General features: G+C 44.2%; 1 protein-coding gene across 2 annotated transcripts in view; it reads left to right on the forward strand.

The window, feature by feature from the left end:
• LOC132827724 (phosphoribosyl pyrophosphate synthase-associated protein 1) overlaps positions 1-22,679 on the forward strand; it is a 54,136-nt gene that overhangs the window by 10,058 nt on the left and 21,399 nt on the right. For both annotated transcript variants that reach the window (XM_060844412.1, XM_060844413.1), the window contains exons 4-6: positions 1,275-1,341; positions 5,929-6,101; positions 9,272-9,387. In XM_060844412.1, the coding sequence (XP_060700395.1) occupies positions 1,275-1,341; positions 5,929-6,101; positions 9,272-9,387 (356 nt within the window). The remainder of the gene's footprint in view (positions 1-1,274; positions 1,342-5,928; positions 6,102-9,271; positions 9,388-22,679) is intronic.

Consider the following 22,679-nt stretch of genomic DNA (forward strand, 5'->3'; position numbering starts at 1 on the left):
TAAGCTTATAGTATTGAACTTCAGTTACATTGAACAAAAGAACATAGAACAACACAGCGCAGAATAGGCCCTTCGGCTTGTGAATTAATCTAAGCCCATCTAACCTACGCTATCCCATATCATCCATGTGCTTATCCAAGGATTGTTTAAATCTCCCTAATGTTGCTGAGTTAACCACATTGGCAGGTAGGGCATTCCACGCCCTTACCACTGAGTAAAGAATCTATCACCCCTTAATTTGTAGTTTTGCCCCCTTGTACAAGCTGATGACATCATCCTAGGAAAAAGACTTTCACTGTCTACCCTATCTAATCCTCTGATCATCTTGTATGTTTCTATCAAATCCCCTCTTAGCCGCCGCCTTCCCAATGAGAACAGACCCAAGTGTTTCAGCCTTCCCTCATAAGACCTTCCCTGCAGACGAGGCAACATCCTGATAAATCTCCTCTCACCTGTTCCAATGCTTCCATGTGCTTCCTGGAATGGGGCAAACAGAACTGTACACAATATTCCAAGTGTGGCCATACTAGCGTTTTGCATAGTTACAGCATGCTATTATGGTTCTGGAACTCGATCCCTCTACCGATGAAACCTAACACACCGTATACCTTCTTAACAGCACTATCAACCTGGGTGGCAACTTTCTGGGATCTATGTGCGTGCACTCCAAGATCCCTCTGCACATCCACGCTACCGAGAATCTTTCCATTGACCCAGAACTCTGCCTTCCTGTTATTTTTCCTGAAGTGCATCACCTCACATTTAGCTGCATTGAACTCCATTTGCCACCTCTCAGCCCAATTCTGCAGTTTATCCAAGTCCCCCGTAACATTCTTCCACACTATCCACTACTCCACCAACTTTAGTGTCATCTGCAAACTTACTAACCTGTCCACCTATGTCTGCGTCTAAGTCATTTATAAAAATGACAAACAACAGAGGTCCCAAAACAGATCCTTGTTCCACACCACTAGTAACCGAACTCCAGGCTGAATACTTTCCATCAACCACCACTTGCTGCTGCCTAACAGAAAGCCAGTTTCTAATCCAAACTGCTAAATCACCCTCAATCTCATGCCTCTGCATTTTCTCCAACAGCCTACCATGTGGAACCTTATCAAAGGCTTTACTGAAGTCCATGTATACCATGTTAACTGCCCTACCCTCATCTACATACTTGGTCACCTTCTCAAACTCACTGTGAGGTTTGAGAGACGTGACCTGCCCTTGACGAAAAGGTGTCTTATTTCTCTGTATGTTGCATTGTCTTGCAGAAACCCGTGTGGAGATAAAAGAATCGGTTCGTGGACAGGATATTTTCATCATACAGACCATCTCCAGGTCAGTGTCTGGTTCCTGAGTAATCAGCGTTGTTCTCTGTGATGGAGACCCTCACTGGAGAGGGATGAGGTGGGCACCCAGCAGGTGATGCAATCCTCCTGTTGTATTTCACAATGTGATTGCAGCGGGTGGTTGGATCCACGTTAGTCAGTGAGAGGAAAGCAGGAGCCCTGTGCCACTTGCTGTTCTGTATTATAGAAACAAGCAAGCTTTGGCAACACAATGTTTCCTCATTCTGTATTTCACAAGGAATTGATTGTTCTGTCTGCTTCCTTATTTTGCAAATTACTCAGGCTGCTCGGTGCACTTACTTTTGTAGTGTTGTAATGGTCTGAGTTTCTCCAGAGGCCCCTCTGTGGATAGTGGTTGGAGTAAGGAGGTGTTGGAGGAATAGCTTTGTATCAGTTTGGTTTTCTCATTGCCGTAGAGCATAGATACAAGAGCAAGGAGGTGACGTTGAACTTGTACAAGGCACTTTGTAAGACCTCCGCTCGAGTATTGTGTACAATTGTGGACACCACATCGAGAGGGTGCAAATTCACAACAATGGTTCAAGGGATGAGAAACTTTTAGTGACAAGAACAGATTGAGGAAGTTGGAGAGAGGAATAACGCGAGGAGATATGATAGAGATTTTCAACATCATGAGTGAGCTGAACAGAATGGAAAAGGAGAAGCTGTTCTGCTCACAAAAGGAAAAAAAGAGAAGGCATAGATTTGGAATGATGTAATCCTATGAGATAGGAGAAGAAGTAGGCCATTTGGCCCTTTTGAGCCTGTTCCCCCATTCAGTGTGATCATGGCTGATCATCGAGCTCAGGATCCAAATCCCAACCTCCAAACTATCAGAAGCAGTGGTAACACTGGGGGCTGAATAGGCCAAGAAGCTCCTCATCTATTGATTTTGAAAGGGTTACAAATATGTGGTTCATGCTCTCCTTATCATTTCCCTGCTCGGAATACAAATCTTTGCATTCCCATTCGCTGGAGAATTGGTAAACTGGAGAACTTTTTACAAATCTACCAGTTCGAGGCTGCTCTTATCTGTTTGCATGTTGAACTGATTTTATAATCCGTTTTACACTGAAAGGAACAAGAGTTTTTGGGCAGCTTCAAAGGAGCTTACTTCCACACGATGGCAGAGACTCGGTGCTGAAGGCAGTTTAAAATCCAGCAGTGAGATTGAGAGTTTCCATAGGGGATGGACTAAACAGCTTCCCGAGATTCCGAATCCAGCAAATGAGGGTGGAATATAAAAACTGACAATAAATGCTGCTTTAGATATATAGAAAAGAGAGGGGTCAAAAAGTGCACAAAGGCCTCTTCAAAAATTAATCTGAGACAGTTTTGAGAACAAGGAAATGTTAGAGGAGTTTGACAGAGATTTTGTATCAGTCTTTACAGTGGAAGATGCTTTGAACATTCTATTAATACTGGAGTTGAAAAGTGTGGTGCTGGAAAAGTGCAGTAGGCCAGGCAGCATCCGAGGAGCAGGAGAATTGACGTTTCGGGCCCTCCTTCGTGAATGAGGCTGGTGTGCCAAGCAGGCTGAGATAAAAGGTGGGGGAGTTTGGGGGAGGGGTGCTGGGAATACAATAGGTGGAAGGAGGTGAGGGTGATAGGCCGAAGAGGGAGTGGTGGCGGAGAGGTCGGGAAGAAGATTGCAGGTCAAGAGGGCAGTGCTGAATCCGGAGGATGGGACTGAGATAAGGTGGGGGGAGGGGAAATGAGGAAGCTGGGGAAATCTACATTCATCCCATGTGGTTGGAGGGTTCCGCCTAGGAACCCTCCAACCACACAGAATGAATGTAGATTTCTCCAGCTTCCTCATTCCCCTGCCCCCTCCCAACCTTATCTCAATCCCAACCCTCAGATTCAGCACGGCCCTCTTGACCTGCAATCATCTTTCCGGCCTCTCGTCCGCACCTCCTTCCACCTATCGTATTCCCAGCCCCCAACCCCCCTTTTATCTCAGCCCGCTTGGCACCCCAGCCTCATTCCTGAAGAAGGGTTTATGCCCAAAACGTCGACTCTCCTGCTCCTTGGATGCTGCCTGACCTACTACGTTTTTCTATCACTACACTTTTCAACTCTGGTCTCCAGCGTCTGCAGTCCTCACTTTCTCCCCATTTTATTAATACTAAAGGAGAGGAATGAAGTACCATTACTGGAGGCCAGACAAACTAATGGAATATAGGCAGGTAAGTCCCCTGGCCCTGGTGGCTTGCATCCTCGAATCCTAAATAAAATAGCTGTTGAGATAATGGATGCTTTGATTGTAATGTTCCAGAAATCCTTGGATTCTGGAGAAGTATCAAGGATGGAAAACTGCTCATGTGACACCTCTATTCAAAAAGGCAGGGACACGAAAAGTACATAACTATAGGCTAATTAGTCTAACATCTATTGTTGGAGAATTATTAGAATCAATTATTAAGGAAGTAATAGCAGAACGTTTGGGAAGTCAATCTCATCACGCAGTGTCAGAATGGCTTCATTAGAGGGAAATGATGTGTGACTTATGCAATTAAAGTTAGGGCTTTGGGTAGTGTTGTCAAACAGGGAAACCTTGGCTTTAGGCACATTATTCTTTTGAAGTTTGCATCTCACTTAGACAGGATGGTTAAGAGTGCAGCACTCTTGTTTTGTTACTCAGACCTTTGGGAATAAAAGGTGGGGCGTTATGTTGAAGTTCTACAGGACGTTGAGTCCTTTTCTGGAGTAGCTGGAGAGGACTCGAGACTTACCAGGATGTAGCTGGGAATGCTAGGTTTGAGTTACAAGAAATAGTAGGATAGGCTGGCACCTTTTTTTTTAAACTTGACTGTAAAACATTGAGGTAAAATTTGAGGTTTATAAAATCGTGAGGGGTATAGATCAGGTGAACAGGTATATTTTCCCTCGGATGGGGGATTTTCAAGACTAGGGGCATATTTTTAAGGTGAGGGAAGAAAGATTTTAAAAAGACTTGAGCATGTTTTTTACACAGAGGGTGGTTCATGTGTGGGGTGAACTTTCAGAGGAAGTGGTGGATGTGGCTATAGTTGCAACATTTAAAAGACATTTGGGTAAGTACATGAATAAGAAATATTTGGAGGGATATGAGCCAAGTGCAAGCAAGTGGGGCCAGTTCTGAGGAAAAGTCACTGGACCCAAAATGCTTGCTCTGATTTCTCTCCATAGATGTTGCTACGCCTGCTGTACCTTTCCATAGTTTAGGATTATGATCAGAATGGACTGATTGGATGGAAGAGTCTGTTTCAATGCTGTATGACTCAATTTATTAAGGGTTTTTCTGGGAAGTCTTAACCAGAGTGGATAGAGGAGAACCAATAGATATGTTGTATTTGGACCTCCAGAAAGTATTCACCAAGGTACCCCTCAACATATTAAGTTACAAAATGAGAGCCTGCGGTGTTGAAGCTAATGGATTGGCATGGACAGAGAATTAGCCAATGGGTAGGAAACATTGAGTGAGAATAAGGAGTTCATTTTCCGTTTTGGAGACCTGTAACCAGTGGGTTCCATGGGGTTCACTGCTTGGGTCACATCTGTTTACAGAATTTATAAATGACTTTGAAAAGGACGTGAATGTACTGTAGCTAAATTTGAAGGTGACACAAAAACAGGTGGAAAGGCAGCTTGAGATGGATGCAGACTGTATCTGTAAATAGTGATACTGATTGGTAGAGTGGGCAAAACGTTGGCAATGGAGTGTAATGTGGGGAAAATGTTGTTCATGTTGGAAGGAAGGAAGGACAAAAGAACAGTATTTAAATGGAAGAAAGTTGCAGAAAGCTGCCACACAAAGGGATTTGGGTGGGACTTGTGCCTGAAACATGGAAAGCTAGCACCCATGTAATCAGGAAGGCGAGTGGAATGTTGGTCCTTATTTCATGGGGATTGGAGTATCAGAGTAGGGAAGTCTTACTGCAACTGTACAAGGGGCTGGGGAGACCCCAGCTGGAGTACTGTCAGCAGGGCTGGTTCACCCATTAAAAGAGCCCCTTTTCCTCATCTTGCACTGCAGTTCAGAGAAGGTTCACCAGGTATGGAGGGATTCTCCTGACAAAGGCTAAATAGGTTAACTGTATTTGAAGTTTACAAGAATGAGAGGTGATCTCATTGAGAAATATAGATTCTTAAGGGGCTTGACTCGGTCAATGCTGAGAGGCTGTTTTCCTCTTGGGTAGAATCTAGGAACAGAGCATACTCTCGGAATTAAGGGGCATCAATTTAAGACTAAGATAAGGATGAATTTCTTCTGAGGGTTAAGTCTTTCGAATTCCACGAGGAGCTGTAGGGGCAGAGTCCTTTTGTATATTTAAGGCTGAGATAAATGGATTCTTGATAAGTTGGAGAATCAAGGGTTACAGAGAAGAACGTAAACATGAGGAATGTCTGATCTTTATTGGTGTAGCAGGCTCAAGGGGCAGAACAGCCACCTTCTGTTCCTACTGCCTTTCGGGGTGTATCTTTACCTTTTTGGAAATGAATGGTTAAGTGGGATTGTGACACTGGCTGTGCTGGTAATGTTGAGTCAACGCTAAAAGACTTTGAGCAGGTTTAACGTGTCATTCTTTTGCAGAGATGTTAATACGGCTGTAATGGAACTGCTGGTCATGGCCTATGCCTGCAAAACATCATGTGCTCGGAACATCATTGGTGTAATTCCATACTTCCCCTACAGCAAGCAGTGCAAGATGAGGAAAAGGGGCTCGATTGTGTGTAAACTACTTGCATGCATGCTAGCTAAAGCAGGTGAGCAATATAGGGGAGGAGCAGAGTTTGTGTGGCTCTTGGTATGTTACTACTTACCGTGAATAGTAACTGATGTTCAATTGGCAAAGTTATAAATTCCTTGATGATAACAATTGAGGTGGGACTGATAGTGACTCCTAGAAACAGATGCTCTTGCCTTTCTCTCTCATCTTTTTTCATTAAATGTATTTGCGATTATCTCCTCGTTCACCACAAGGAAAAGCCAGTGCTAGCTTGAAGGGTCTGCCTGATAGCCAAGGGCTTGGGTTATGTTGAAGCGGGTTAAGTATTTAAGAATTTCTTCAGCAAGTGTTGGAGAAATTCAGCAGGTCTGACAGCACTTGTATAGTGAAAAACAGAGTCATTGTTTTGAGTCTAATAATCCTTTGTCAGAACTCCAAAATGAAGAGTCACTGAATTCAACATTAATTCTGCTGAGTTTCTCTACATGGTTTTTGTTTCAGATTTCCAGCATTCACAATTCTTTGTTTTTATTTCAGTATCGGAGACTGTTAATTTGTTTACTGGTAGGTTTGGACAGTCAGCATGGATTTAGGAAAGGGAAATCACACTTGACAAATCTCAGGCATTCTTTGAGGATGTAACTAGTAGAGCTGATGAGAGGAAGCTGGTGGATTTGTTTTGTTTGTAATTGCATCAGAGATCAGATCAGTTTTCCTTCATGTGAATCTAAGGAAAGCAATGGGACCAGACGGAGTACCAGGCCGTGCACTCAGACCATGCACAGAACAACTGGCAGAAGTCTTCTCTGACATCTTCAACCTCTCCCTGCAGCAGGCCACTGTCCCTGCCTGAGCATCATCCCTGTGCCTAAGAAGGCTCATGCAGCATGTCTCAATGACTACTGCACAATGACCCTAACTTCAGTGGGCATGACATGCTTTGAAAGGCTGGTCATGGCATTAATCAACACCAGCCTCCCCACTACTCTTGACCCACTGCAATTTGCTTCTCGGACCAACAGATCCACGTCAGATGCCATATCACTTGCCCTTCGCTTCCCTAGAACATCTTGACACCAAGAACAGCTATGAAAGAATCCTACTGTTTGGCTACAGTTCAGCCTTCAACACTACCATCCCCTCGAGATTGATTACTAAACTTAGTGATCTCAGACTAAGCCCCACTCTCTGCAACTGGATCCTTAGTCTCCTGACACACAGGCCATAATCAGTGAAGATTGGGGGCAATATTTCATCCTCACTGACACTCAACACTGGAACCCCCCCAAGGGAGCGTACTCAGCCCCCTACTGTACTCACTGTATACCCATCAAATACCGACTAATGACATTTGCAAATTCGCTAATGGCCCCACCATAGTCGGTCAAATCTCCAAATGGCACCGAAACAAACTACAGATGGGAGATGGAAGACCTTGAAAAATGGTGCACTGAGAACAACCTAGTTCTCAATGCTGGCAAAACCAAGGAACTTATTATTGACTTTAAACTTATTTCAGCTTATGCCCCCGACACATTAACAGCACAGAGGTTGAATGGGTGGAGAGTGTCCAGCTCCTGGGAGTGGTCATCCACAACAAGCTTTCTTGGACTTTTCATGTGGACGCACTGGTTACAAAGGCCGGTGAGGAAATTTGGCATGATAGCAAATACCCTTACCAACTTTTATAGGTGCGCCATCGAGAGCATTCTGTCTGGATGTATCAATATCAGGTACAGCAACTGTAGCACTCCAGATCGGAGAGGGTTACAGAGAGTGGGGAACTCAGCCCGGACACCACAAAGGCCAACCTCCCATCGATAGAATCCATCTCCCAGGCCCGCTGTCGAGGAAAGGCCGCCAGCATTCTCAAAGATCCATCCCACCCTGGCAATGTTTTTCTACAACCTCTACCATCGGGGTGAAGGTACAGAAGTCTGAACACGCCCCAGCCGGTTTCAAGACAGTTTCTATCTGACTGTTAGAATACTGAATGGACTCTCAAACTCTTAATATTTGCCTGTACCTGTGTTTTTGTATTTTGCTGCTGTTTACCTATTATTTACTATCTATGCTATTTCACTGTGATCTGCCTGTATTGCTCACAAGACAAAGCTTTTCACTGTGCCTTGGTACACATGACAATAAATTCAGTTCAATTCAATAAATGAAAGCACGTGGGGATTTGGAGTAGTATAATACGATGGATAGAAATTGGCTGGCAGATAAAACATAAGAACAAATTGATCTTTTTCCAAATGGTAGACAGTGATTAATAGGATTCTGCAGAGATCTGTGCTCTGTCCTCACTAATTACGGTATATATTACTAATTTAGATGAGGGAACTAAATGTAATATCTCCCAAGATGTGACATAATGTGAATAACTGTTAGGTTATTCACTTTGGGATCAAAAACAGCAAAGCAGATTATTACTTGGTTTTAAATCGCGAGAGGAGAATGAGGCGTGAGACCTGGGGGTCCTTGTACACTAGTCACTGAAGGTCAGTATGCACTTGCAGCAGGCAGTTAAGAAAGTAAATGGCTTTTGTAGCGAGATGATTTGAATACAGGAGCAGGGATGTCTCGCTGCAATTATGCAGGGCCTGGTGAGACCACACGTGGAGTACTGTGTGCAGTATTGGCCTCCTTATCTGGGGAAGGATGCTCTTGCTGAGGTAGTGCAGCAAAGTTTACTGGACTGATCCTTCACTTGGCAGGACTGACGTGAGGACAGGTTAAATCAGTTACCATTATGTTCACTGGAGTTCAGAAGAATGAAATGGATGTCTATGAAACCTGTAAAAGTCTAACAAGACCTGACAGAGTAGATGCAGGAAGGATGGTTCCAATATCTGGAGTGTCTAGAACCAAGAGTCACAGTCTAAGGATATGAGGGAGGCCATTTAGGATTGAGATGAGAAGAAATCTCTTTACCCAAGGAGTGGTGAACCTCTAAAATTTGCTACAAAGGTAAGTAGTCAAGACCAAAACATTGTATGGTTTTGAAGAGGGGTTGGATATAAACCTTCGCTGAAGCGAAGCTGTAGGAACAAGGAACTGAGATGATCAGCCATGATTGTATTTAATAAAGGAGCAGGATTGAAGGGCTGAACAACCTCGCTCTCCTGTTTTCTCTGTCCGTTTGTGGCCTTGGTTTGGAATCTGTTTTGAGTGTTTGATGAGACTTGTGTACTGTGTCCTCAGGTTTAACCCACATCATCACCATGGACTTGCATCAGAAGGAGATCCAGGGCTTCTTCAACATTCCTGTTGACAATCTTCGAGCATCACCGTTCCTCCTGCAGTACATCCAGGACGAGGTGAGATTGTGAAACCTTGTCAACTGGTGGGAATCCCGGGGCTTCCTCGGGAGGTTCTCCAAGTAGATTCAGAGATGCTAATAAGCTGTTTCAGACTTGATTAGACACAAATTGGTGTTTGCAATATAACCATTTTCCTAATTGTGTCTTCATCTTTACAAGGGAAACTCAGGAGTAACCTAACTGTCCCACTGTCTCTCATCATTAGTCATAGAGATGTACAGCATGGAAACTGACCTTTCAGTCCAACCCGTCCATGCCAACCAGATATCCCAACCCAATCTAGTCCCACCTGCCAGCACCCCGCCCATATCCCTCCAAACCCTTCCTATTCATATACCCATCCAAATGCCTCTTAAATGGTGCAGTTGTACCAGCCTCCACCACATCCTCTGGCAGCTCATTCCATACACTTACCACCCTCTGAGTGAAAAAGTTGCCCCTTAGGTCTCTCTTGTATCTTTCCCCTTTCACCCTAAACCTATGCCCTCTAGTTCTGGACTCCCCGACTCATCCTCTTTTTTTACTTTTTAAAAATATTTAGCTAGATCTCTTAACCACTTTACGGGAACATAACTAGGAGCAGGAGTAGGCTGTCTGGCCCTTTGAGCCAATCCCCCATTCGGTAAGATCATGCCTGATCTTTTTGTGGGCTCAGCTCCACTCACCTGCCCTCTCACCATTATTCTTAATTCCTTTACAGTTCATAAACTTATCTATCTTAGCTTTGAAAATGTTTACTGAGGAACCATTTCTCTGGGCAGGGAATCCCATCGATTCCTAACCCTCTGGGTGAAGAGGTTCCTTCTCGACTCAGTCCGAAATCTGCTCCCCCTAACTTTGAGGCTATGCCCCCTTGCCCTTATCCTCCCACCTGGCAGTGGAAACATCCTCTCTACTTCTATCCTATCTATTCGCTTCATAATTTTATATTTTTCTATAAGACTCACCCCTCATTCTTCTAAATTCCAATGAATATAATCCCAGGCGCTCCTCATAAGCCAACCCCCTCAACTCCAGAATCAACCTAGTGAACCTCCTCTGCACCCCCTCCATTGCCAGTATATCCCTTCTCAAGTAAGGAGGCCAAAACTACATGCAGTACTCCAAGTGTGGCCTCACCAGTGCCCTGTATAGCTGCAACATAACTTCCCTGCTTTTAAACTCAATCCCTTTAGCAATGAAGGACAAAATTCCATTTGCCTTGTTGTAAAGGGATTAAGGGTTATAGTGAGATGGTGGGCAAGTGGAGTAATTACCTGTTGCACCTGCAGACCAACCTTCTGTGACTCATGCACAAGGACACCCAGGTCCCTCTGCACAGCAGCATGCTGTGATTGTTTACCATTCACATTGTAGTCCTTTTTACTGCGATTCCTGCCAAAATGGATGACGTCACATTTATTAACATTGTACTCCATCTGGCAGACCTTTGCCCACTCACTTAAACCATCTATGTCCCTTTGCAAAGTGTGCAGAGGACTGTGAAACTTTGCACTATCACACATCTTAATGTCATCTGCAAGCTTTGACACACTATACATGGTTCCCAACTTCAAATCATCGATGTAAACTGAATAATTGTGGTCTGAGGTATACCAACAGCCAGAAAAGCGCACATGTATCCCCACTCTTTGCTTCCTATTAGTTAACCAATCCTCTGTCCATGCTAATATTTCACCCATAACGCCTTGCATCTTTACCTTATGCAGCAGCCTCTTGTGCGGAACCTTGTTGAATGCCTTTTGGAAATCTAGATACATCCCATCGACCGGTTCCCTGTTGTCCATTGTGTTTGTAATGTCTTCATAGAGTTCCTAAAGATTTGTTTAGCGTGACCTGCCCTTCATGAGCCCATGCTGCGTCTGCCCAAGGGGCGATTTCTATCGAGATGCCTTGCTATTTCTTCCTTGATAATCGTGCATTGTGGAGGGCATAGGGATGTTGTAGGATCTTCACTTGGTTAAAACTAATCTGTAGGACCTGAATGGAGAGCGTGTGAGAGGCTTGTTACTAACTGAATGATAGAGGAGAATGTGAGTGTCCTCTTGGCCCATCAAGCCTGCTTTGACATTGAACACCCAATTGTAGCTCACCCAATTGTGGCCTTCACTTCATTTTCCTGCCAGGGTTTCCTGCTTCTTTGTCCATCTTTCCGTGCCTGGTTATCCAGTGAAAGGAAGTGAGTGGGGTGACCAGCAGTGGACTTAATACCTTCCAGAACTAGTGGACCCTCAGGACACCGTGTCCTAACAGATACGGAGCAACACATTCTGTTGTAGTTAGAAAGCTTCCCATGTCCCATTCCATTGTTTTGGACTTGGTTGCTGATTTTGGTTTAATTTATATTGAGTGGATTATGTATTGATTGAGTGGATTATGTATTGATTGAGTGGATTATGTATTGATTGAGTGGATTATGTATTGATTGAGTGGATTATGTATTGATTGAGTGGATTATGTACTAAAGAAGCAGCCCCTTCAGGTTGCTATACAGAGGCTGTAAGCTCTCCCAGTGACTGTGTGAAAAGCCCATGGACTGTTCTCAGCCCCTGCCCAGTGCCCTCTCCCTCCACATTGGTGACGGTGCTGACTGGGTGACAGGTTCCCATCCCTGATGAACACGAGTGAATCTGTTGGTGATTTAACAACAACCTGATAGCTTTTATGGTCACTATTCCTTATTGCCAAACCCACTCATTACTAAATTAATGCCCCTTGATTTCACAAGTTGCTTTCAGTTTAATCTTTATCTCTCATTTTTAAAAACATTTTAGGTCAATTCTAACGTGTTTTATAAATTGGGGACATGCAGTTAAGAGACAGACCAAACATCACACCAGGATCTGTGAGAGATGTTTCATTTACTGTAAAATGAGTAGCGTTAGATTTTAGAACATGGAAGAGGGATGCACCATTGACAGGGAGGAGAAACTTTACACAATCTGTGTGGTCTGGACTTCAGGTTAACATGTGACTTTTTGAAACTAAACCAATGTGACATTGAAAAGAAACTGTGGATATTTGGGGACTGTGGGAAGGGTTTCAATTACTCATCCGTTCTGTAAATACATTGGCAAAGTCACCTCAGGGAGAAACCGTTCCCCTACTCCAAATGAGTGAAGGCATTCATAAAGTCCCCTCACCTCCTGGCTCAGCAGTGTCTTCACTCTGTTCCCCTGCTCTGTGTGCGACAAGGAATCCCCCATTCTCACATTCCAACACACTCTTTTCCACCCTGTCACTTCCCCAAGCCAACTCTCAGATATTATTACTTGTTCTGTCTTTGTCCCTGTGTTTCCTGAACAATTATCCTGCAGTCCCTGTCTAGTGCAGCCTTCTACAGTTTTCACCTTTTAAATGATACGCTGTTCTTTTATTATCTCTACTACAATAAACAATTTCATATTTTTCCACATTATGCTCCATGTCAACTTATTGCCAACTCACCTTCTCAGTATCTCTCTGTAAACTGTTTGTGACTTTCTCAGATGGAGGATCTGAGCTATAGGGAGAGACTGAACTGACTGGGCCTGTTTTCCCTGGAGAGTCTGAGGCTAAGGGGTGACCTTCTAGAGGTTTATGAAATCATGAGGGGCATTGATAGGAGTCTTTTCCCTGGGGTGTTGGAGTCCAGAACTATAGGGCATAGGTTTAGGGTGAGGTGGGGAAAGATATAAAAGAGACCTAAGGGGTAACTTTTTCATGCAGAGGGTGGTACGTGTATGGAATGAGTTGCCAACGGAAGTGGTGGAGCTGAAAATGTGTCGCTAGAAAAGTGCAGCAGGTCAGGCAGCATCCAAGGAGCAGGAGAATTGACGCTTCGGGCATGAGCCCTGAATCTCCAGCATCTGCAGTCCTCACTTTCTCCTAAAGGAAGTGGTGGAGGGCTGGTACAATTGCAACATTTAAGAGGCATTTGGATGGGTATATGAATAGGAAGGGTTTGGAGGGATATGGGCCGGGTGCTGGCAGGTGGGACTAGATTGGGTTGGGATATCTGGTCGGCATGGACGGGTTGGACCGAAGGGTCTGTTTCCGTGCTGTACATCTCTGACTCTATGACTCGAGCACCTTCCCCACTCCAGAGGTTAAGCTAGCCAGCCTATAATGCCCCATCTTTTTTGTCCACCTCCCTTTTTAAACTGTGGCGCCACATTTGCTGTTTTCCAATCTGCTGGAACTGCCGCAGGGCCAGGAAACTTGTCCACCCTTAGCTTCATTAGTTTGCCCAATGCTGCCACCTTCGTGATGATTGTTTCTAGGTCCTTTTGTCAAGCCTTTGTCTCTTTGTCAAGCACTGGCATGAAGGGAATAGAAACATAACTTTGCAGTTGTTGTGGGGGTGTCCACCGAGCTGGGCATTTGGTTTGCAGATGTTTTGTTCCCTTTCTAGAGACATCCTCAGTGTTGAGGAGCCTCCTGTGGAGCGGTGCTGTACTGTCTCTTCTGGAATATGTTTGGGTTTGTTCCCGCAGCTTCCAGTTTGTTTGTTGCAGTGGTCTATATGTTGGGTCTAGGTCAACATGATTATTGATGGAGTCTGTGGATGAGTGCCATGGTTCTAGGAGTTCTCTGGCTGTCCTCTGTTTGGCTTGTCCTATTATTGTTGTGTTGTCCCAGTTGAATTTTGGTCCTCGTCATCCATGTGTATAGATAGTAGGGACAGCTGGTCGTGGGGTTTCATGGCTAGTTGGTGTTCATGAATGTGGATGGCTCGTTGTCTGCCAGTTTGTCCTATACAATGTTTCGTGCAGTCTCTGCAACGTTTGTCCTGCACATTATGGGTACAGGGTCTTTTGTTCTGGTTGTTAAAGTACCTATTTTGGATGGCTGAGGGAATCCCCGATGGACTTGACCTGTAGCCTCTCTCGGTTTGTCCCAGAGATCATACTCTGGTAGTCTGGAATATAAAACTCTGAACAGACAATTCAGTTTAAATTATTACCTTTTATTTACCAATGGCATCGAAGTTACACTATAACATAGATGCCTAAAAGCCAGGCTAGAGCTAAGGTTCTAAAACCTTATAGTAGCAGCACCAGCTCTTGCCCCTAAGAGCTCTCTCAGGCTACTCCCCTTTTTGCTGCAAACAAGCTGTCTTTATGCAGAAATTAGTATTAAAATGACAAAAAAAAGCCGCATGTCCTTAATCAGAGAAGCAGCAATAAAATGAGAAAAGTTTGCAGAGAAAGAGAAGCTCGGACAGGTGTGTGTACACTTGACTAATTAATCTACATGCACATCAGGATCCAAATGGTCGATTGCTTTGGCTAGATAACCTCTTTTCACGGTACATCATGACAAGGGACTAGTCTAACCTATGTGGGAAAGGTCATGAGGTAACCTCGCTCAGCTAACATGCCCAGCAGTATCATTGTCCTACAAAATGGCATTTTTTTTAAATCGTCTTAGATTCCCAGAATGCAAATTAAATTCATAACCCTCCTGGATCTCGAGCTCCAGGATACAAGACGCAAACATTCAATCTGTGACAAACCAGTGCTCACTCAATTCAGACCATAAAGAGTTAATCTTTCCGCAAGCTTCTGTCCTGTCTGGCTCTGGCTCTGTGTCCCTTGAGCTCTTCAGTCAATGAATGTAATTTACAGAATAATGTTTGCTCTCTCTCTCTCACTCACACATGAGCATCTTCCAACTACCTTACTAGGTCAGTTTTTTCCTAGAGATCGCTCTCTCCACCCTTCAGGCACTCTGCCTGTATTCCTGATGAAGGGCTTTTGCCTGAAACATCGATTTTCCTGCTCCGCGGATGCTGCCTGAACTGCGCTTTTCCAGCACCACTCTACTCCAGAATCTGGTTTCCAGCATCAGCAGTCATTGTTTTTACCCTGTAAATGTATTTGGAAAGGCAAGGACTGATTAGTCAACATGGCTTTGTGCATGGGAAATCATGTCTCTCAAACTCGATTGAGTTTTTTTTGAAGAAGCAATTGCAACATTTAAGAGGCGTTTGGAGGGATATGGGCCGGGTGCTGGCAGGTGGGACTAGATTGTGTTGGGACATCTGGTCGGCATGGACGGGTTGGACTCATGGGTCTGTTTCTATGCTGTTCATCTCTATGACAGTTAAGATGAGGGAGCTGAGCTTCAAAAATCCAAATTTGTTCAGTGTGGTATACATGGAAATATATCAGGATTGTTCTATTATATGTATATTCCACTCAGCTTATTAAATTACAAGTTCTTTTCCTATTGAGTATAAGTTTTTTTTTGTTCAGAGTCTTTGATATAAACAGAAATTTAGTTATCAGACACCCTACTGAGCAATTGGAGGAGTCTGACTGTCTGTTCCAAGACTTTATTTATATAGTGTGGTTCGTGTGTTGGATCGTGGCATGTCCTTGTTGTGCGGATAAAGTTGTAGGATATCTGTTCCTGACAAAGACTGTGTAGAGGCGTTCTTTTCCTTCTCTTCATAGCTTGGTAGTGCTGCAATATGTTGTGACCAGAGTCCTAATGCAGCTTCTCTTGTGCATTCGGGTGGTTGCTGTGATAATTCCGGATCTGATCTGTGTGTATGGCCTTTCTGTACACTTTTGTTGTGCATTACTGTCTTGTGTTTTTTCTGCCATCACATCTAGGAATGGGGGTTGGTTGTTAATTTCCTCCTGTCTCGTAAATTTGGTCCCTGTGAGCATGGTGTTGATAATTCAGTGTGCGCTCTTGATCTTTGTTCTTTTAATCAAATTTGACTGGGACAACGCAACAATAATAGGGCAAACCAAACAGAGAACAGCCAGAGAACTAGAAGCATGGCACTCATCCATGGACTCTTCCAATAGTCATGTTGACCTAGACCCAATATACCGATCACTGCAACAAACAATCTGAACCAGGGGGAGCAAAACCAAATCCATTCCAGCTGACACAGGAGACAGCACTTCCCAGGAGGCTCCACAGCACTGAGCTTCTCCCTGGAAAGGGGACAGAACGTCTGCAAACCAACTTCCTGGCTCAGAGAACATACCCACAACAAATACAACCGGCACCTGAGCTACAAATCTTTACACCAACCTTGAACATAACTTTCTTTCAAACTTAGGTCTTAGATAATTTTACATTAATAAGTGCTCTTCACTGATTCCCCAACCAGAAAAATTTAATGTTTCCCTATCTCAGACTACAAAACAATCACTTCTCTTTTTAACCTCTTCTAAGTTTTCCATTTGCTTTCTTTACTCTAGTACAGAACTCTTGTTTTGCATGATAACTATATTTTTTTTTGTTCTGACCACCTCCTGGTGAATCAGTGTTCCTGGAATGTCCTTTTCAAAGTGAGTCACCCAGAACGCTGGTCTGACCACTGCCTTGTACGAATCAATCATGATTTAATTACCACTCTATTCTGGTTACTCCCAAAATTAAACTAAATCGACCTTCCTTATTTGGTGATCCATGTTTTTGGTGCCGAACATGTGCAGGTATGTACTCAAAAGTATAAATTGGCCATCACTCTGTTTTTCCCTCCAGAACAAAAAGTATACAGTTTAATGCAGGGTCTCATGGAGTGTAATGTAGGAAAAGATAAAGTTGAACATTTTGGGAGAGCAAACAAGCAGAGTATTATTTAAATAGAATATTACAGCGCTGTCCAGGCCCTTCGGCCTTCTGCTGCGCCGACCTGTGAAACAATCTGAAGCCTATCTAACCTACACTATTCTATTTTCATCCAAATGCCTAACCATTCAAGTGTCTGTAAAGTTAGTGAGTCTACAACTGTTGCAGGCAGTGCATTCCATGCCCCTACTATTCTGAGTAAAGACACTACCTCTGACATCTGTCCGATATCTATCACCCCTCAATGTACAGCTTTATCCCCTTGTGCTAGCAATCACCATCTGAGGAAAAAGGCTCTCACAGTCCACCCTATCTAACCCTCTGATTAACTTTTGTCTCAACCAAGTAACCTCTCAACCACCTTCTCTCTAACAAAAAAGCCTCAAGTCCCTCAACCTTTTCTTGTAAGACCTTCCCTCCACACCAGGCAACATCCTCGTAAATCTCTTCTGAAACCTTTCCAAATCTTCTATATCCTTCCTATAACGAGGTGACCAGAACTGCGTCAGTACGGCCGCACCAGAGTTCTGTACAGCCGCAGCGTGACCTCATGGTTCCAAAACTCAATCGCTCTACTAATAAAAGCTAACACACCATAAGACTTAACAACCCTACCAACCTTGGTGGCACCTTTTGTGGGACCTATGTACATGGACATAGATCTCTGCTCATCTACACTACCAACAATCTTACCATTCTCCCAGTACTCAGCATTCTGGTTATTCCTTCCAAAGTGAATAATTTCACACTTTTCTGCATTAAACTCCATCCTTGTGCCCCGCCCCCAGCCCAGCTCTGCAACTTGCCTATGCCTCTCTGTAACCTACAACATCCTTCAGCTGTACTGACGTTAGAGTCGTCTACAAATTTACTAACCCGTCCTTCTACTCCCTCATCTAGGTTGTTTATAAAAATGCTGAAAATGTGTTGCTGGAAAAGCGCAGCAGGTCAGGCAGCATCCAAGGAACAGGAGATTCGACGTTTCGGGCATAAGCCCTTCCTCGGCTTGTGCACAAAACGTCGATTCTCCTGTTCCTTGGATGCTGCCTGACCTGCTGCGCTTTTCCAGCAACACATTTTCAGCTATTTATCTGGGGTCAGTTGAAGACAGTGAAGGGTCTCCAGTTACTGCCATTGATCCTTCTTCCACTGTGGGCATGGTGAGGTACAGGAGGGTTGGGGTGAGGGGTTTGGGACTGGTGGCCTGTTTGGATATTCTGCGCCCATCGGAGACCACCTCCAAGCTTCCAAGGCCTTCCCTATGCTGTGAGAAAGTGAGGTGTGCAGATGCTGGAGATCAGAGTTGAAGAGTGTGGTGCTGGAAAAGCCCTTCATCAGGAATGAGGCTGCTTCCTGATGAAGGGCTTATGCTGGAAAGGTTGATTCTCCTGCTCCTTGGATGCTGCCTGACCTGCTGCGCTTTTCCAGCAACACATTTTCAGCTCTGATCTCCAGCATCTGCAGACCTCACTTTCTCCTGTTTATAAAAATGACAAATATCACTGGATGAGCATTTCCCATCAACCTCAACCTCTGTCGTCTTTCAGCTAGCCAATTTCTGATCCAAGCCCTGAATCCCCCTTAATCCCATTCCTCCATATTTTGTGCAGTAGCCTGCCATGGAGAGTCTTATCAAATGCCTTATTGAAATCCATATGCACCAATGGCTTTACACTCATCTACCTGTTTAGTCACCTCCTCAAAATACCCAATAAGTTTGTGAGGCACGACCTCCTCTTCACAAAATCATGTTGACTATCGCTAATCAACTTATTGTCTATAATCATCTCTATAGGAATAGGTGCAGGAGTAGGCCATTTTGCCCTTCGAGCCTGCACCACCATTCATTATGATCATGGCTGATCATTGTCAATCAGTATCCTGTTCCTGCCTTATCTCCATAACCCTTGATTCCACTATCCTTAAGAGCTTTATCCAACTCTTTCTTGAAAGTATCCAGAGACTGGGCTTCCACTGCCCTTTGGGGCAGAGCATTCCACACACCCACCACTCTCTGGGTGAAGAAGTTTCTCCTCAACTCTGTTCTAAGTGGCCTACCTCTTATTTTTAAGCTGTGTCCTCTGGTTAGAGACTCACCCATCAGCGGAAACATGCTTCCTGCCTCCAGAGTGTCCAATCCTTTAATAATCTTATACGTCTCAATCAGATCTCCTCTCAGCCTTCTAAACTCGAGGGTATACAAGCCCAGTTGCTCCAATCTTTCAGCGTAAGATAGTCCCGCCATTCCGGGAATTGACCTCGTGAACCTACGCTGCACTCCCTCAATAGCCAGAATGTCTTTCCTCCAATTTGGAGACAGAAGCAGCACACAGTCCTCCAGATGTGGTCTCACCAGGGCCCTGTATAGCTGCAGAAGAACCTCTTTGCTTCAATATTCAATTCCTCTTGTTATGAAGGCCAGCATGCTATTAGCCTTCTTCACTACCTGCTGTACCTGCATGCTTGCTTGCATTGACTGGTGTACAAGAACACCCAGATCTCTCTGTACTGCCCTTTTATCTAACTTGACTCCATTTAGGTAGTAATCTGCCTTCCTGTTCTTGCCACCAAAGTGGATATCCATACATTTATCCACATTAAACTGCATCTGCCATGCATCCGTCCATTCACCAAGCCTGTGCAGGTCACCCTGTATTCTCCTCACATTTCACCCTGCCACCCAGTTTGGTGTCATTGGCAAATTTACTAATATTACTTTTAATACCTTCATCTATATCATTAACATATATTGTAAAAAGCTGCGGTCCCAGCACGGATCCCTGTGGTATCCCACTGGTCACTGCCTGCCATTCCAAAAGGGAGCTGTTTATCACTACTATGTTTCCTGTCAGCCAACCAATTTTCAATCCATGTCAGAATTTTGCCCCTAATACCATATGCCCTAATTTTGCTCACTAACCTCCTATGTGGGACTTTATCAAAGGCTTTCTGAAAGTCCCAGGTACACCACATCCACTGGATCTCCCTTGTCCATCTTCAGAGTTACATCCTCAAAAAATTTCAGATTAGTCAGGCATCATTTCCCCTTCATAAATCTATGCTGCCTCTGACCTATCCTGTCACTGCTATCCAGATGTGTCGTAATTTCGTCCTTTATGATTGACTCCAGCATTTTTTCCCACCACTGAGGTCAGACTAACTGGTCTATAATTCTATTTTCTCTCTCCTTCCACTTTCTTAAAAAGTAGGACAACATTAGCCACCCTCCAACCCGCAGGAACTGATCCTGAATCTATAGAACATTGGAAAATGATCAATGCATCTACAATTTCTAGAGCCACGTCCTTCAGTACCCTGGGATGCAGATGATCAGGTCCCAGGGACTTATCAGCCTTCAGACCTAACAGTCTCTCCAACACCATTTCCTGCCTAATATAAATTCCCTTCAGTTCAGGTCCTTCAGCCACTATTACATCTGGGAGATTGCTCGTGTCTTCCTCAGTGAAGACAGGTCTAAAGTACCAATTCAACTCTTCTGCCATTTCTTTGTTCCCCGTAATATATTCCTCTGTTTCTGCCTTCAAGTGCCCAATTTTGGTCTTAACCATTTTTTTTCTTTTCACATCCCTAAAAAAGCCTTTGCTATCCTCCATTTTTTTGACCAGTTTATCCTCGTACCTTATTTTTTACTTGCGTATTTCCTTATTAGTTATCCTCTGTTCTTTAAAAGCTTCCCAGTCCTCCGATTTCCCACTCATCTTTGCAATGTTATATTTTATCCCTTTTATCTTTATATTGTCCTTAACTTCCCTCGTCAGCCATGGCCATCCCTGCCTCCCCTTGGGGTCTATCTTCCTTTTTAGAATGAACTGATCCTGCATCTTCTGCCTTATACCCGGAAATACCTGCCATTGTTGTTCCACTGCCATCCCTGCTAGGGTGTTACACCATTGAACTTTGGCCAGCTCCTCCCTCATAGCTCCTTAGTTCCCCTTATTCAACTGAAATATTGTCGCTTCCGATTCTACTCCCTCCCTTTCAAACTGCAGATTGAAGCTTATTGTATTGTGGTCACTACCTCCTAATGGCTCCTTTACTTTGAGGTCCCTGATCAAATCCGGTTCGTTGCATAACACCAGTTCCAGAATTGCTTTCTCCCTGGTATGCTCCAGCACAAATTGTTGTAAGAATCCATCTCGGAGGCACTCCACAAACTCCTTTTCTTGGGGTCCAGTACCATCCTGATTCTCCCCAGTCTACCTGCATGTTGAAATCCCCTATAACAACTGCAGTAACATCTTTGCGACAGGCCAATTTCAGCTCCTTATTCAACTTGCACACTACATCCAGGCTACTGTTTGAGGGCCTGTAGATAACTCCCATTAGGGTCTTTCTACCCTTAGAATTTCTCAGCTCTATCCATACTGACTCTACATCCCCCGATTCTTGGTCCCTCCACGCAAGGGACTGAATATCATGCCTTACCAACAGGGCCACCCCACCCCCTCTGCCAGTCAGTCTGTCCTTACGATAGCACATTTAGCCTTTTAAATCCCACCTCTTCTAATCTTTTCCAACAGTTTACCCACAACTGAAGTAAGGCTCACTGATCTATAATTTCCAGGGTTGGCTCTCCTCCCCAGTCTTATCCTCCAGTCTTCTGGTACTATTCCTGTAGACAATGATGACATAAAGATCAAAGTCAAAGGCTCTGCAATCTCCTCCCTGGCTCCCCAGAGAATCCTAGGATAAATGCCATCCAGCCTAGGGGATCTATCTATTTTCACACTTTCCAGAATTGCTAACACCACTATCTTATGAACCTCAATCCCATCTAGTTTAGTAACCTGTATCTTAGTATTCTCCCGACAACGTTGTCTTTTCTGTGTGAATACTGACAAAAAATATTCATTTAGCGCTTCCCCATCTCCTCTGACTCCACGCACAACTTCCACTACTGTCCTTGATTGGCCCTAATCTTACTCTAGTCATTTTTTTATCCCTTGTATACCGATAGAAAGCTTTAGGGTTTTCCCTGATCCTATTCGCAAACAGCTTCTCATGTCTCATCCTCGCTCGACTTAGCTCTCTCTTTAGATCTTTCCTGTCTACTTTGTACTGCTCAATCACCCTAACATGAGCCACCTTTGTCCTCTGGACAAGAGATTCTGCTTCCTTTGTAAACCATGGCTCCTGTGCTCGACAACGTCCTCCCTGTCGGACAGGTGCATCAAGGACACATGGTAGCTGCTCCTTGAATAAGCTCCATATTTCTGTTGTGCCCATTCCCTGCAGTTTCCTTCCCCATCTTATGCATCCTAAATCTTGCCTAATCGTATTGTAATTGCCTTTCCCCCAGATGTAGGTCTTGCCTTCCGGTGTGAAGGGAAACTGCAGAAAGCTGCAACACAAAGGGACTTGGTGGAACTTGCACATGAAACCCAGAAAGCTAGCACCCAGGTAAACAGGAAGGTGAATGCAATGTTGGCCCTCCTTTCATGGGGATTGGAGTTTAAGGGTAGGGAAATCTGACTGCAACTGTATGAGATGCTAGTGAGATCACACCTGGAATACCATGAGCATATTCTTGATCAGTAAAGCATTTATTCATGGGAAGAGGCAGGAGAGTGGATGTGAGAAATGTTGGATCAGCTATGATCCTTTTGAATGACTGAGCAGGCTCAAGGAATTGAATGGCCTATTCCTGTCCCTACCTCTTACGGTTTTAAAAAGCTGGTTTCTTGCTAATG

This window comes from Hemiscyllium ocellatum, chromosome 25 (assembly GCF_020745735.1).
Source record: "Hemiscyllium ocellatum isolate sHemOce1 chromosome 25, sHemOce1.pat.X.cur, whole genome shotgun sequence".
Lineage (NCBI taxonomy): Eukaryota > Metazoa > Chordata > Chondrichthyes > Orectolobiformes > Hemiscylliidae > Hemiscyllium > Hemiscyllium ocellatum.